The sequence below is a fragment of the Carcharhinus amblyrhynchos genome, chromosome 10 (genome assembly GCF_965287045.1).
Source record: "Carcharhinus amblyrhynchos chromosome 10, sCarAmb.v2.hapA, whole genome shotgun sequence".
Lineage (NCBI taxonomy): Eukaryota > Metazoa > Chordata > Chondrichthyes > Carcharhiniformes > Carcharhinidae > Carcharhinus > Carcharhinus amblyrhynchos.
The window spans coordinates 71464143-71478498 of record NC_137333.1 but is presented as its reverse complement, the minus strand read 5'-3'; the positions used below and the strand labels follow the sequence as shown (position 1 = coordinate 71478498).

The following is a 14356-nucleotide window of genomic DNA, read 5'->3' as shown; positions in this document are numbered from 1 at the left end:
GCACAATAAAGGTGACATTGTCCAGCTCAGAGGCACAGTAAAAATGACACTGTCCAGAGGCAGAGTGAAGGTGACTCCGGTCCGGAGGGAGAGTGAAGGTGACTCCGGTCCGGAGGGAGGGTGAAGGTGACTCCGGTCCGGAGGGAGGGTGAAGGTGACTCCGGTCCGGAGGGAGGGTGAAGGTGACTCCGGTCCGGAGGGAGGGTGAAGGTGACTCCGGTCCGGAGGGAGGGTGAAGGTGACTCCGGTCCGGAGGGAGGGTGAAGGTGACTCCGGTCCGGAGGGAGGGTGAAGGTGACTCCGGTCCGGAGGGAGGGTGAAGGTGACTCCGGTCCGGAGGGAGGGTGAAGGTGACTCCGGTCCGGAGGGAGGGTGAAGGTGACTCCGGTCCGGAGGGAGGGTGAAGGTGACTCCGGTCCGGAGGGAGGGTGAAGGTGACTCCGGTCCGGAGGGTGGGTGAAGGTGACTCCGGTCCGGAGGGAGGGTGAAGGTGACTCCGGTCCGGAGGGAGGGTGAAGGTGACTCCGGTCCGGAGGGAGGGTGTCTCCAGGTGTTGCACTGGGCGGGATGACGGCAGTTCTCGCGAGTCCTCCTCACATTTCCGGGAAGATGGCAGCTTGGCGGTTGCTGTCGGTGATCCTCGGGGAATCTGCAGCCACTTCCACCGGCCTGAGGAGCGCCCTGAGCCGCAGGAGGCTGGGACTAGCAGCTGCCGGAGCCGGGGCACTGCTGGCCGGGGGTCTGGTGCTCCACAAGGGGAAGAGTCAGTGGCGGAGCGGCGGCGGCGGCCTGAGCCGGAGGTGCAGTGTGTACGCTGCTGAGCAACAGGTAAGGCAACAACCCGCAGCGGCCCCGTCACTGGGCTGGGCTGGCCTGGCCTAGGCTGGGACCCACTACATCACCCCGGGCTGGACTGGGACCGACTGCACTCACCCAGGCTGGGCTGGACTGGACTGACTGCACTCACCCCTGACTAGACTGGGACCGACTGCACTCACCCCTGACTAGACTGGGACCGACTGCACCCACCCCGGGCTGGCCTGGGACCGACTGCACCCACCCCGGGCTGGCCTGGGACCGACTGCACCCACCCCGGGCTGGCCTGGGACCGACTGCACCCACCCCGGGCTGGCCTGGGACCGACTGCACCCACCCCGGGCTGGCCTGGGACCGACTGCACCCACCCCGGGCTGGCCTGGGACCGACTGCACCCACCCCGGGCTGGCCTGGGACCGACTGCACCCACCCCGGGCTGGCCTGGGACCGACTGCACCCACCCCGGGCTGGCCTGGGACCGACTGCACCCACCCCGGGCTGGCCTGGGACCGACTGCACCCACCCCGGGCTGGCCTGGGACCGACTGCACCCACCCCGGGCTGGCCTGGGACCGACTGCACCCACCCCGGGCTGGCCTGGGACCGACTGCACCCACCCCGGGCTGGCCTGGGACCGACTGCACCCACCCCGGGCTGGCCTGGGACCGACTGCACCCACCCCGGGCTGGCCTGGGACCGACTGCACCCACCCCGGGCTGGCCTGGGACCGACTGCACCCACCCCGGGCTGGCCTGGGACCGACTGCACCCACCCCGGGCTGGCCTGGGACCGACTGCACCCACCCCGGGCTGGCCTGGGACCGACTGCACCCACCCCGGGCTGGCCTGGGACCGACTGCACCCACCCCGGGCTGGCCTGGGACCGACTGCACCCACCCCGGGCTGGCCTGGGACCGACTGCACCCACCCCGGGCTGGCCTGGGACCGACTGCACCCACCCCGGGCTGGCCTGGGACCGACTGCACCCACCCCGGGCTGGCCTGGGACCGACTGCACCCACCCCGGGCTGGCCTGGGACCGACTGCACCCACCCCGGGCTGGCCTGGGACCGACTGCACCCACCCCGGGCTGGCCTGGGACCGACTGCACCCACCCCGGGCTGGCCTGGGACCGACTGCACCCACCCCGGGCTGGCCTGGGACCGACTGCACCCACCCCGGGCTGGCCTGGGACCGACTGCACCCACCCCGGGCTGGCCTGGGACCGACTGCACCCACCCCGGGCTGGCCTGGGACCGACTGCACCCACCCCGGGCTGGCCTGGGACCGACTGCACCCACCCCGGGCTGGCCTGGGACCGACTGCACCCACCCCGGGCTGGCCTGGGACCGACTGCACCCACCCCGGGCTGGCCTGGGACCGACTGCACCCACCCCGGGCTGGCCTGGGACCGACCCGGGCTGGCCTGGGACCGACTGCACTCACCCCGGGCTGGCCTGGGACCGACCCGGGCTGGCCTGGGACCGACTGCACTCACCCCGGGCTGGACTGGGACCGACCCGGGCTGGGCTGGGACCGACTGCACTCACCCCGGGCTGGACTGGGACCGACCCGGGCTGGGCTGGGACCGACTGCACTCACCCCGGGCTAGACTGGGACCGAATGCACTCACCCCGGGCTGGACTGGGACTGACCCGGGCTGGACTGGGACCGACTGCACTCACCCCGGGCTAGACTGGGACCGACTGCACTCACCCAGGCTGGACTGGGTCTGACCCGGGCTGGACTGGGACCAACTGCACTCACCCCGGGCTAGACTGGGACCGACTGCACCCACCCCAGGCTAGACTGGGACCGACTGCACTCACCCAAGCTGGACTGGGACTGACCCGTGCTGGGCTGGGACCAACTGCACTCACCCCAGGCTGGACTGGGACTGACCCAGGCTGGACTGGGACTGACCCGGGCTGGACTGGGACCAACTGCACTCACCCCAGGCTAGACTGGGACCGACTGCACTCACCCAGGCTGGACTGGGACTGACCCAGGCTGGACTGGACTGGACCGACTGCACTCACCCCAGGCTAGATTGGGACCGACTGCACTCACCCAGGCTGGACTGGGGCTTGACTGGGACTGACCTGGTCTGGGCTGGGACCGACTACACTCACCCAGGCTGGATTGGGACTGACCCGGGCTGGACTGGGACCGACTGCACTCACCCAGGCTGGGCTGGGACTGACCCGGGCTGGACTGGGACCAACTGCACTCACCCCAGGCTAGACTGGGACTGACTGCACTCACCCAGGCTGGGCTGGGACTGATCTGATCTGGGCTGGGCTGGGACCGACTGCACTCACCCAGGCTGGGCCGGGCTGGATTGGACTGGACTGACTGCACTCACCCCAGGCTAGACTGGGACCGACTGCACTCACCCAGGCTGGACTGGGACCGGCTGCACTCACCCCGGGCTGGGCTGGGCTGGGACCGGCTGCACTCACCCCGGGCTGGGCTGGGCTGGGACCGGCTGCACTCACCCCAGGCTGGGCTGGGCTGGGACCGGCTGCACTCACCCTGGGCTGGGCTGGGACCGGCTGCACTCACCCCGGGCTGGGCTGGGCTGGGACCGGCTGCACTCACCCGGGCTGGACTGGGACCGACTGCACTCACCCGGGCTGGTCTGGACTGGGACCGACTGCACTCACCCGGGCTGGTCTGGACTGGGACCGACTGCACTCACCCGGGCTGGACTGGAACTGACCCGGGCTGCACTGGGACCGACTGCACTCACCTGGGCTGGGCTGGGCTGTGCTGGGACCGACTGCACTCACCCTGGGCTGTGCTGGGACCGACTGCACTCACCCTGGGCTGTGCTGGGACCGACTGCACTCACCCCGGGCTGTGCTGGGACCGACTGCACTCACCCCGGGCTGTGCTGGGACCGACTGCACTCACCCCGGGCTGTGCTGGGACCGACTGCACTCACCCCGGGCTGTGCTGGGACCGACTGCACTCACCCCGGGCTGTGCTGGGACCGACTGCACTCACCCCGGGCTGTGCTGGGACCGACTGCACTCACCCCGGGCTGTGCTGGGACCGACTGCACTCACCCCGGGCTGTGCTGGGACCGACTGCACTCACCCCGGGCTGTGCTGGGACCGACTGCACTCACCCCGGGCTGTGCTGGGACCGACTGCACTCACCCCGGGCTGTGCTGGGACCGACTGCACTCACCCCGGGCTGTGCTGGGACCGACTGCACTCACCCCGGGCTGTGCTGGGACCGACTGCACTCACCCCGGGCTGTGCTGGGACCGACTGCACTCACCCCGGGCTGTGCTGGGACCGACTGCACTCACCCCGGGCTGTGCTGGGACCGACTGCACTCACCCCGGGCTGTGCTGGGACCGACTGCACTCACCCCGGGCTGGGCTGGACCGGGACCGACTGCACTCACCCCGGGCTGTGCTGGGACCGACTGCACTCACCCCGGGCTGTGCTGGGACCGACTGCACTCACCCCGGGCTGGGCTGGACCGGGACCGACTGCACTCGCCCCGGGCTCGGCTGGACTGGACTGGGACCGACTGCACTCGCCTGGGCTGGGCTGGGCTGGGACCGGACTGGACTGGGACCGACTGCACTCACCCCAGGCTGGGCTGGACTGGACTGGGACCGACTGCACTCACCTCAGGCTGGGCTGGGGCTGAGACCGAGACCGACTACAGTCACCCTGGGCTGGACTGGACTGGACTGGGACCGATTGCACTCACCCGGGCTGGACTGGGCAGCACTTGATTGGGCTGACTAACTACACTCACCCAGACTGGACTGAGCAGCACTGGACTGACTGTCTGACTACACTCACCCAGACTGGGCTGAACTGGATTGAGCAGCATTGGACTGACTAACTACACCCAGGCTGGACTGGACTCGGCTGGGCTAGGCTGGACTAATTAACTACACTCACCCAGACTGGGCTGGACTGACTGACTAATGACACCCAAGCTGCTCTGGACTCGGCTGGACTCATTAACTACATTGATGATGTGGCGATGCCAGTGTTGGATTGGAGTAAGCCAGGATGGACTGGGCTGGACTGACTAACTACACTCATAATGTGAAGATGCCAGCGTTGGACTGGGGTGGGCACAGTATGTAGTCTCACAACATCAGGTTAAAGTCCAACAGGTTTATTTGGTAGCACTAGCTTTTGGAGTGTCGCTCCTTCACAGGTGAGGGAAAAGGAGTGACATTCCAAAAGCTTGTGCCACCAAATAAATCTGTTGGACTTTAAGCTGGTGCTGTGAGACTTCTTACTGTAACTACACTCACTCAGACTGCACTGGGATGGGCTGGACTGACTAACTACATCCACCCAGACTGGACTGGGATCAACTGGGCTGATTAATTACACTCACCCAGGTTAGACTGGGATGGACTGGTCTGGGCTAACTAACTACACTCACCCAGGCTGGGCTGGGATCAACTGGACTGACTAACTACATTCACCCAGACTGGATTGGGATGGACTGGACTGATTAACTATACTCATCCAGGCTGGACTGGACTGACTAACTACACCCACTTGAGCTGGACTGGACTGGATTGAATTGGGCTGACTACAATCGCTCACGCTGGACTGGGATGGCCTCAACTGGGCTGACTAACTATATTCACTCAGACTGGGATGGACTGTCTAACTATACTCACCTGGGCTGAACTGGATTGCACTGTACTGGACAGGCTGACACCCAGACAGAGCTGGACTGGCTAACTACACCCAGAGTGACAGCACCGAACGCTCTTTGTCAATGAACTGCCCATAATGTCGGAAAGTATTGCAAGGAGAGTGGGTTGGCTCAGCTTCAGGGCAAGTAGAAACTTAAAATTACTGGTTGTCGTTCACCTTACTGCCTAAGTACCTATAAGACACAACTGTCATATGCATTAGCTGTTTAGATATTTTGTTTGTCTATGGTGGGCTACATCATGCACGTGTTAGGCATGTGTTTTTATTGTGCATTTCGGTGTGTTTTGTGGTTGCCTAGGTAGAGAATACCACTCTTTGCTGAACAAATAGCTTTTGTATATGCTAACTACAAGTCAATATTTTAAAACTGCACTCAGTAGGTCAGAGGTCAAAACCACGATGCAGGATATGAGAACATAATATGAGACTGTGTTTACTTGTTAAAGTGATGCAAATAGACATAAAAGTCAATGGTGCCATTCAAAGAAGACCTGGAGATCTTCTGACTATCTGGTTAATATTTCTCTCTGTTAACATCACCTAGCTAGATCTTTTTCTGAGTTAGCTGCCACATTTGCTTAAATTATAACGATGACTGCAGTTTAAAAGTACTTTGTGATTTGATGTGTGACAGCCTAAAACACAATGAGCTGAATTAAATAATATTTGCTCTCCTTCCTCTATTTTTTGTCATTTTTGTTCTCAGCATTAATGTGTAATACCAGACAAATTTATTATTATGAAATACATTACCCTTAGGATTACAAATCACAAAAGAACATTTGTGCTGCAATATAGTCTTAGAAATAGTGACCAAATAGGATATGTAACTATTTCAGTACTTCTGTATTAAGCACTTTGTTAACAGTTAACACTCTTAGTCAATTGTTCATTCTTTCAAATGATTTAAATCCAAACGAATTTTTTGTTCAAGAATTCAAAGATTTTGCAGCATGGATTAAGCAACTTTCCTGCATAAGAGTTTTTTTTGCATGATTTCATTTGAATTAAGCAATTTAAAACTAAGTAGGGTAGGCTTATAACCTTTAATTTGGCACTTCAGGCAATATTCTGTTTATGTATTGTACAGGACGATGAAACATAAACATGTTATGAAATGACACAAGCAGTGAATAATCACTGGATTAAGGATCATTTTTGGGTTTGAAAATTGCTGAAAAGAGAGACATATTGCTGAAGGTTTTGATCTTGTCTGATCAGGACAAATGCAAGAATGTCAAATTTCAAATGATCATTACAATTTATATTGTGAACATAAATGCATATGAATTAAGAGCAGGAGTAAGCTGTTCAGCTCCTTGAGCTTGTTCCACCATTTAATAAGATAATGGCTGATCTGTTGTGGCCTCAACTGCACACTCTGCAAGGAGTCTTACTGCGGCTGTAGGCCACTGATGAGACCACACCTAAGTATTGAATGTAGTTTTGGTGGTCTTACCCAAGAAAGGATATACTTATCATAGAGGGAATGCAGCAAAAATTCTCCAGATTAATTCCTGGGATAGCAAGATTGTCATATGAGGAGAGATTGGGTAGACTGGACCTACATCGTACCTATCCTCCCAGCCTCAGAAATCAATTGAGTGACCCTTCTTTGAACTGCAACTAACAGATTTATATCCTTTCCTGAATAAGGAAACCAAAACAGTACTCTAGATGTGATCTCACCAATGCAATTAAAACTGTAGCAAAACATCCATGCTTTTATATTCCATTTCCCTGCAATAAATATTCAATTTGACTTTCGAATCACTTGATGTACCTGCATTCTAACTTTTCCTGAATCCTGTACAAGGACACTTCAATCCTTCCGTAGGTCAGAAGTTCTGCAATTTCTCCATTTAAATATGCTCCTTTTCTATTCTTCCTGCATTATACTCCATGTGCTAATTTTTACCCACTCAATAAATCTACCTATGTTCCTTTGCAGACTCCTTATGTCCTCTTCAAATTTGTTTCCTATCTAACTTTGTGTTGTCAGCAAATTTAGCAGCCATTCATTCCTTTCATCCAAGACATTGATAGAAATTGTAAATAGTTGAGGCCCCAGCTCTGATCCCTGTGGCAAACGACTCATCATATCTCCCCAACCCAAAAATACTTATTTATCCTTGCACTTTTCTTCCTGTCAGCAAACCAATCCTTTATCTATACTAATATATTATCCTGCACCATGAGCTCTTAGTTTTGCCAGATAACCTTTTGGATGATGCCTGATCAAATGTCTTCTGGACATCCAAGTACAGCACATCCATAGGTTCCCCTTTATCCACATTGCTTGCTACTGCCTCAACGAACTTCAATAAATTAGTCAAATGTGATATCCCTTGCACAAAACCATATTGGATCTGCCTGATTGCATTGAGACTTGCAAGCGCCTCCATGATAGCCTCCTTAATAGCGTGAAACAGTTTTCCTACCACAGATGTTAAGCTCAATGGACTGTATTTCTCTGTTTGCTGTTTGTTACATTTGTCATTTTGCAACCTAATGAGACCTTTCCTTGGTGATTGTAATTGTTTTAAGTTCTTCCCTTTCACCTCCTGATTTATAATTACTTATGCGATGTTATTTGTATCCTCTACAGTGAAGATAGACACAAAGTAATCTGTCCAGTTTATCTGTCATTTCCTTATTTTCCATTATTAATTCCTCTTCTTACACTCTAGGAGACCAACACTCACTTCACTCACTCTTCCTTTTTAAATACCTGTAAATGGTCTTACTGTGTGTTTTTATATTTCTGCCAACTTTGTTATGCTCCAATTTCTCCTTCCTTATTAATCTTTGAGTCATTCTTTCAGTCTAATCTACTGATTTACCGCTGATCTTTGCAGAATTATATTCCTTTTCCTTCAATTTGGTGCTACCTTTAACTTCTTTAGTTAGCCCATGGATGGTCTCTCCTTCCCTTAGAGCCATTCTTTCTCATTGGAGCAAAGGATTATGATGGTTAGCAAGTTGATTCTGATTGACCGAGATGCTGCCATGGAGAAAGCAACAGGAACTATAGGCTTTTGTTTATTAGTCACAAGTAGGATTATATTCACACTGCAACTAAATTTTTGTGAAAATCTCCTAGTTGCCACACTCCGGCGCCTGTTTGAGTACAGTGAAGGAGAATTTAGCATGGTCAATCCAGCTAATCTTTGGACTGTGGGAGCAAACTGCAGCACCTGGAGGGAACCCATGCAGACATAGGAGAATGTGCAAATGCCACACAGACAGTGAGCCAAGCCAGGAATCGAACCTGGTTCCCTGGCACTGAGGCAGCAGTGCCAACCACTGTGCCACCATTCTGCCCTGGTTCCTGGGTAATTCAAAAGAAATGCAAGATTTGAGCATATTTTGTTTGCAGAGAATGGGCCCCTGCATATGAATGTATATTGCTTCCAATAGGTGTAAATGAGCCATATTACAAGCTTAATTGATAATCTTAAATTGGTTGTTAGTGTAGCTATTGGCACACTCAGAATTGTTCAGTAAGTGCTGCCCAAGCATAGAATCACATCAAACATTAGATGTTTTCCTTTGAGTTTTGCAAGTGCAGCCTGTTTGAATACAATCTGTACCCTTCCATTATAAATAATCAGCAGGACATGCGGTTTGATTCAATAAGCCTATAGTTCACCATTACTTTCTCCTCTAAACAGCTCATTCACCTGACCCTCCAAGCCCAGCTGCTCCACATATGATAGTCTATGGATTGTCCTTTGTACTTACACCAGCCAGCTCAGAGCCCGTCAAACCAACGTGGAAGCGAATCATCCGTGATCCCAAGGAACTGTTAAGCATAAGGAGGATATTCAGTTCATCCGTTTAATGGTTTAGCTTTAACATACTGTTTTTCCAAATTAATTGTTCTTTCACTATTCAGCTGAATCTTATTAACACTTTAATTAATTGGATGAAAGGAACATGTATTCTAAATACACTAAGCTTGTAGATGAAAATCTATGATAAAAAGAAAGAGTGAACTTGCATTTATACAAGCTCATTACAGCCAATTAAATACTTTTTCAATGTAATCACTTTATAATGTTATGCCAGCTGATGTGCATAAATCCTATAAATAGCAAAGAGAAAATGACCAAATCATCTGTTTTGATGTTGTTGGTTGTGGTATAAGTATTGTCCAGGACATGGGAGAGAACCCCCTGATATTTTCTGAGTGGATCTTTTGTATTCACCTGCGAGAGCAAATGGAGCCTTGATTTAACATCTCTTTCAAATACAGTACCTCTGACAATACTGCATTCTTTCAATACTTCATTGGAGTGTCAGTCTTGTCATTTGGGGAACTTGAGTTCTCACTTTTCTGCCTCAGTGGCTAGCACTGAGCCAAAGCTCACACCAAGAACTGAATATAAGATATTGCATGGTATCACATTAAAGCTACAGTATTTTATGTCACAAGATGAGAGAATGTATTTTTCACTCTGTGCTCTACTCTGCTGTTGTCTGGAGCCCAGCTGCTCCCATACTCTGCCAATCAATTACTTTCAGCAACAAAATTGGAAGGGAGTATCTCTCCTCCGAATTCTGAGTGACAATCCAAGATTGTAACTTATCAGTGGTTCATTTCTACAAGAGCAAAGCATTATAGATGCATTTGCCCTGGTTTGTATTTATAGCAAACAGACAGATGGTGTTCATGATAGAGGTTTGGCTGATAATGGATGTCATGGCAGTAGACTTTGTTGCTGTGGAGTTATGGATCAATTTGTAGAAGCAAGAACAGCTTTTTATGAGTGTTTTATTTTTCCTTGTAGTGGTGTAAATTCTGTGATGTGACAATAATTACAGGTTCAGACATATGCCATTGTTGATTAGCTTCAGCTGTGCATCCACTCAGTTGGTAATATAATTTGCCCATTGACATATTGAACTGATTTTCTAAGCATATTAAAAATGCTGATCTTAGGCCACCTCTCATAGTTAATATTGCCATCTTTCACATTTGCAGTAGGTGTATCGTCTGTAGCTCAGCTGGAAACATGCTCACCTGTGCATCACAAGGTTCCATGTTCAAGTCCCACCCCTTGGCTGAAAGTACAGAAATCAAGGCTGACATTTCAATGCAATATGGAGGGAGTATTGGGTGGGACATTAAACTAAGGTCCATCTGCCTGTTTGGGTGGATGTAAATATGCCTATTAAATATACCGTTTAGAAGAAGAGCAGAAGAGTTACTCGGCTACCACCCCACCCTGGTGTAATGGCCTATGCTTTGCTCCTTAACCAATTTCATTCACAAAAAAAAGTTAGCAAAATACAAATATTAATCTGTTTTACTGACACAACCAAATCAGAAACTTAGTGCACCATTGCATTTTAAAGAAAGCCTGGACCTCATATATGTAGTTATGTTATGGGTAGACAAGAGAAAAACAGCCTTATAATGACTTCAGTGAGATCTATGAGGTTGGCCTCTTTGCGTATGAGCTCCCTGATTGAGTTCATCACAAAAAAAAATCCAGGATTGAGGTCATAATTGCCTGCCCAATCAGGGAGACTCATCTGTATATAAATATAGGAATATCAGGTCCACTGGCACTCCTGATCCTGACTGTACCTAGAGCACTCTAGGAATGGAATGGAGGTTGTACGTAAAGGGAAGCTGATGCAGGGACACCAGCCTCTGAGGAGTTATTTCAAGCCTGTATTTTCTTGATATTAAAAATTAGTAACTCCGGAATGGTGTAGAATTGTTTCTAAGTTTAATCTGAGAAAGCATTGGCAATATTAACTTGGTTTTGCCAATACAATTCAAACACAATTGCTCCAGCTCAAGCATTTTCTGCTCTTGTTTCTGATCATCTCTAGTTCCCATTGTTAACTCCAGTTTCAATGTGATTGTTTCCAGAACTGTACACAGTATAGTATTTCAATGGTAACTAGGCACCATTTTACACAGATATGCTCCTCTTTAATTCTTGGGCATGATTCTTGACAGAATGAAGAGAAAAACAACAAAACAAATTGTATTTACATAATGCTTTTAACGTAATGAAATATCCCAAAATGCTTCACAGAGGAATTCTGAAACAAAATGTAACACCAAGCCACAGAAGGGTTGGAATTCCCTTATGTCGCATTGCCCACAGCCAGCATTCAGCCAAATCTCCGTTCACAGCAGCGGGACTGGAGAATTCCAGCTGCAGGCGAAGTCAGGGAATTCTGACCAGTGCAATATTAGGGCAGATGACCAAAAGTTTGGTCACTAAGGCAGGTTTTAAGGAATGTCTTAGAGGAGGAAAGTAATGTAGAGGAGTGGAGCGGTTTAGGGAAGGGATCCAAAATTTGGGATTCTGGCACCTGAAGACATGACGACCAGTGGCAGAATGACTAAAATCAGGGACGCTCAAGAGGCTGGCATTAGAGGAGTGCCGATATCTCACAGTTTTAGGCCTGGAGATATTACAGATATAGAGGGGGCAGGCCATTTAGGGACTTGAAAATTAGAATTTTAAAACTGGAGCATTGCTTAACTGCAAATCAGTGTAGGTCAGCAGGCAATTTGTGTTGGGCAAATGGAATTTGGTGGGAATTACAACAAGGGCAGCAGGAATTTGGAGGCCCCCAAGTTTAAAAAAGGAGGTAGACACAAGGCAGGTAATTATGGGCCGTTTAGCTTAACTTCTGTAATAGGGAAAATGCTTGAATCTATCATCAAGGAAGAAATAGCGAGACATCTGATATAAATTGTCCCATTAGTAAGATGCAGCATGGATTTATGAAGGGCAGGTCATGTTTGACTAATTTGGTGGAATTCTTTGAGAATACTACATGTGCAGTGGATAATGGGGAACCTGTGGACATGGTGTATTTGGATTTCCAGACGGCATTTGACAAGGTGCCACACCAAAGCCTGCTACATAGATAAAGGTGCACAGTGTTACGGGTAATGTATTAGCATGAATAGAGAATTGGTTAACTAACAGAAAGCAAAGATTGGGGGTAAATGGGTGTTTTTCTGGTTGGCCTCAGTGACTAGTGGAGTGCCTTAGAGATCTGTGTTGGGACTGTAATTGTTTACAATTTATATAGATTTGGAGTTGGGGGCCAAGTGTAGTGTGTCAAAATTCGCAGATGACACTAAGATGAGTGGAAGAGCAAAGTGTGCAGAGGATGCTGAAAGTCTGCAAAGGGATGTAGATAATCTAAGTGAGTGGGCGAGGGTCTGGTAGATGGAGTACAATGTTGGTAAATGTGAGGTCATCCATTTTGGTAGGAATGACAGCAAAATGGACTATTATTTAAATGGTAAAAAAATTGCAGCATACTGCTGTGCAGAGGGACTTGCATGTCTAGTGCAGGAATCTCAAGGAGTTGGTTTACAGGTGCAGCAGGTAATTAAGAAGGCAAATGAAATTTTGTCCTTCATTGCTAGAGGGATGGAGTTTCAAAACAGCAAAATTATGTTGCAGTTGTACAAGGTGCTGGTGAGGCCACACCTAGAGTACTGTGTACAGCTTTGGTCTTCTTACTTGAGAAAGGATATACTGGCACTGGAGGAGGTGCAGAGGAGATTCACTAGGTTGATTCCAGAGTTGAAAGGGTTGGCTAATGAGGAGAGACTGAGTAGACTGGGGCAATACTCATCAGAATTCAGAAGAATGAGGGGAGATGTTATAGAAACATGTAAGATTATGAAGGGAATAGATAAGATAGAAGTAGGGAAGTTGTTTCCACTGGCAGGTGAACCTAGAACTAGGGACACAGCCTCAAAATAAGAGGAATCAGATTTAGGACTGAATTTGAGGAGGAACTTCTTCACACAGAGGGTTGTGAATCTGTGGAATTCCCTGCCCAGTGAAGCAGTTGAGGCTACCTTATTGAATGTTTTTAAGGCAAGGATAGATACATTTTTGAACAGAAAAGGAATTAAGTGTTATGGTGAGTGGGCAGTTAAGCGGAGCTGAGTCCACGAAAAGATCAGCCATGATCTTATTGAATGGCGGAGCATGCTCGAGGGGCCAGATGGCCTACTCCTGCTCCCAATTCTTATGTTCTTGTGTTCGTGTTCTTATGTTTACAGACGGTAGAATATGGGAGGCAAGCTAGAAGACGTTACATAGTTGAGTCTGGGGACAACAAAGATATGGACATAGTTTTCAGCATCAAAAGAGCTGAGGTAGAAGCAGAGACTGGCAATGTTATAGAGGTAGAAATCAGATGTCTGAGTGGTCCTAAAGCTCACCTTGGAGTCAAGTACAATCTGGTTCAGCTCAGACCATTGCCAGGCACAGGAATGCAATTAGTGGCTATAGAATGGAGTTTAGATGGGGACTAAAGACAATGCCTTCAGTCTTCCCAGTATTTAATTGGAGGAAATTTCTGATAATCTAGGACTGGATATTAGATAAGCAGTCTGACAAATTGAAGCCAATGGAATGGTGGTGAGATAGAGCTTGGGGTTGTCAGCATTCATGTGAACCTTCCACTATGCTTTCAGAAATAGGAGGGGTGATCCTGGAATATAAACTGTTTTCGCAAGCGAGAGCAGGACCTGGTTGAGCTTTATCTGATCCAGATTTGGCAATGAATGACAGAATAGACAACTGGTTCAATCTGCTCAAGTCTATGACTTTGTGGTGTGGTTAGGTGGTCAGTGCAAAGGATCGTCAATTTAAAACCCCCACTAAGAGTAGGAAGCGAGATCAGGAAAACTTCCTTTTACATGGTGATTGGAGCATGGAGTTTTCCATAGGGAATTTTTAAGGCAGGACTGTTGCAACTTTTGGATACAAGTGGGGGAAAAATATTCAAAGCAGATGAAGATACAACTTGAAGAAAGCGAGAGAGTC

General features: G+C 50.2%; 1 protein-coding gene across 1 annotated transcript in view; it reads left to right on the top strand.

The window, feature by feature from the left end:
• Positions 1–587: 587 nt before the first annotated feature.
• Positions 588–14356, top strand: part of micu2 (mitochondrial calcium uptake 2) — a 458278-nt gene continuing 444509 nt past the window's right edge. The window contains exon 1 of the mRNA XM_080197332.1: positions 588–828. Coding sequence (XP_080053458.1) covers positions 610–828 — 219 coding nt within the window. The 5' untranslated portion in view covers positions 588–609. The remainder of the gene's footprint in view (positions 829–14356) is intronic.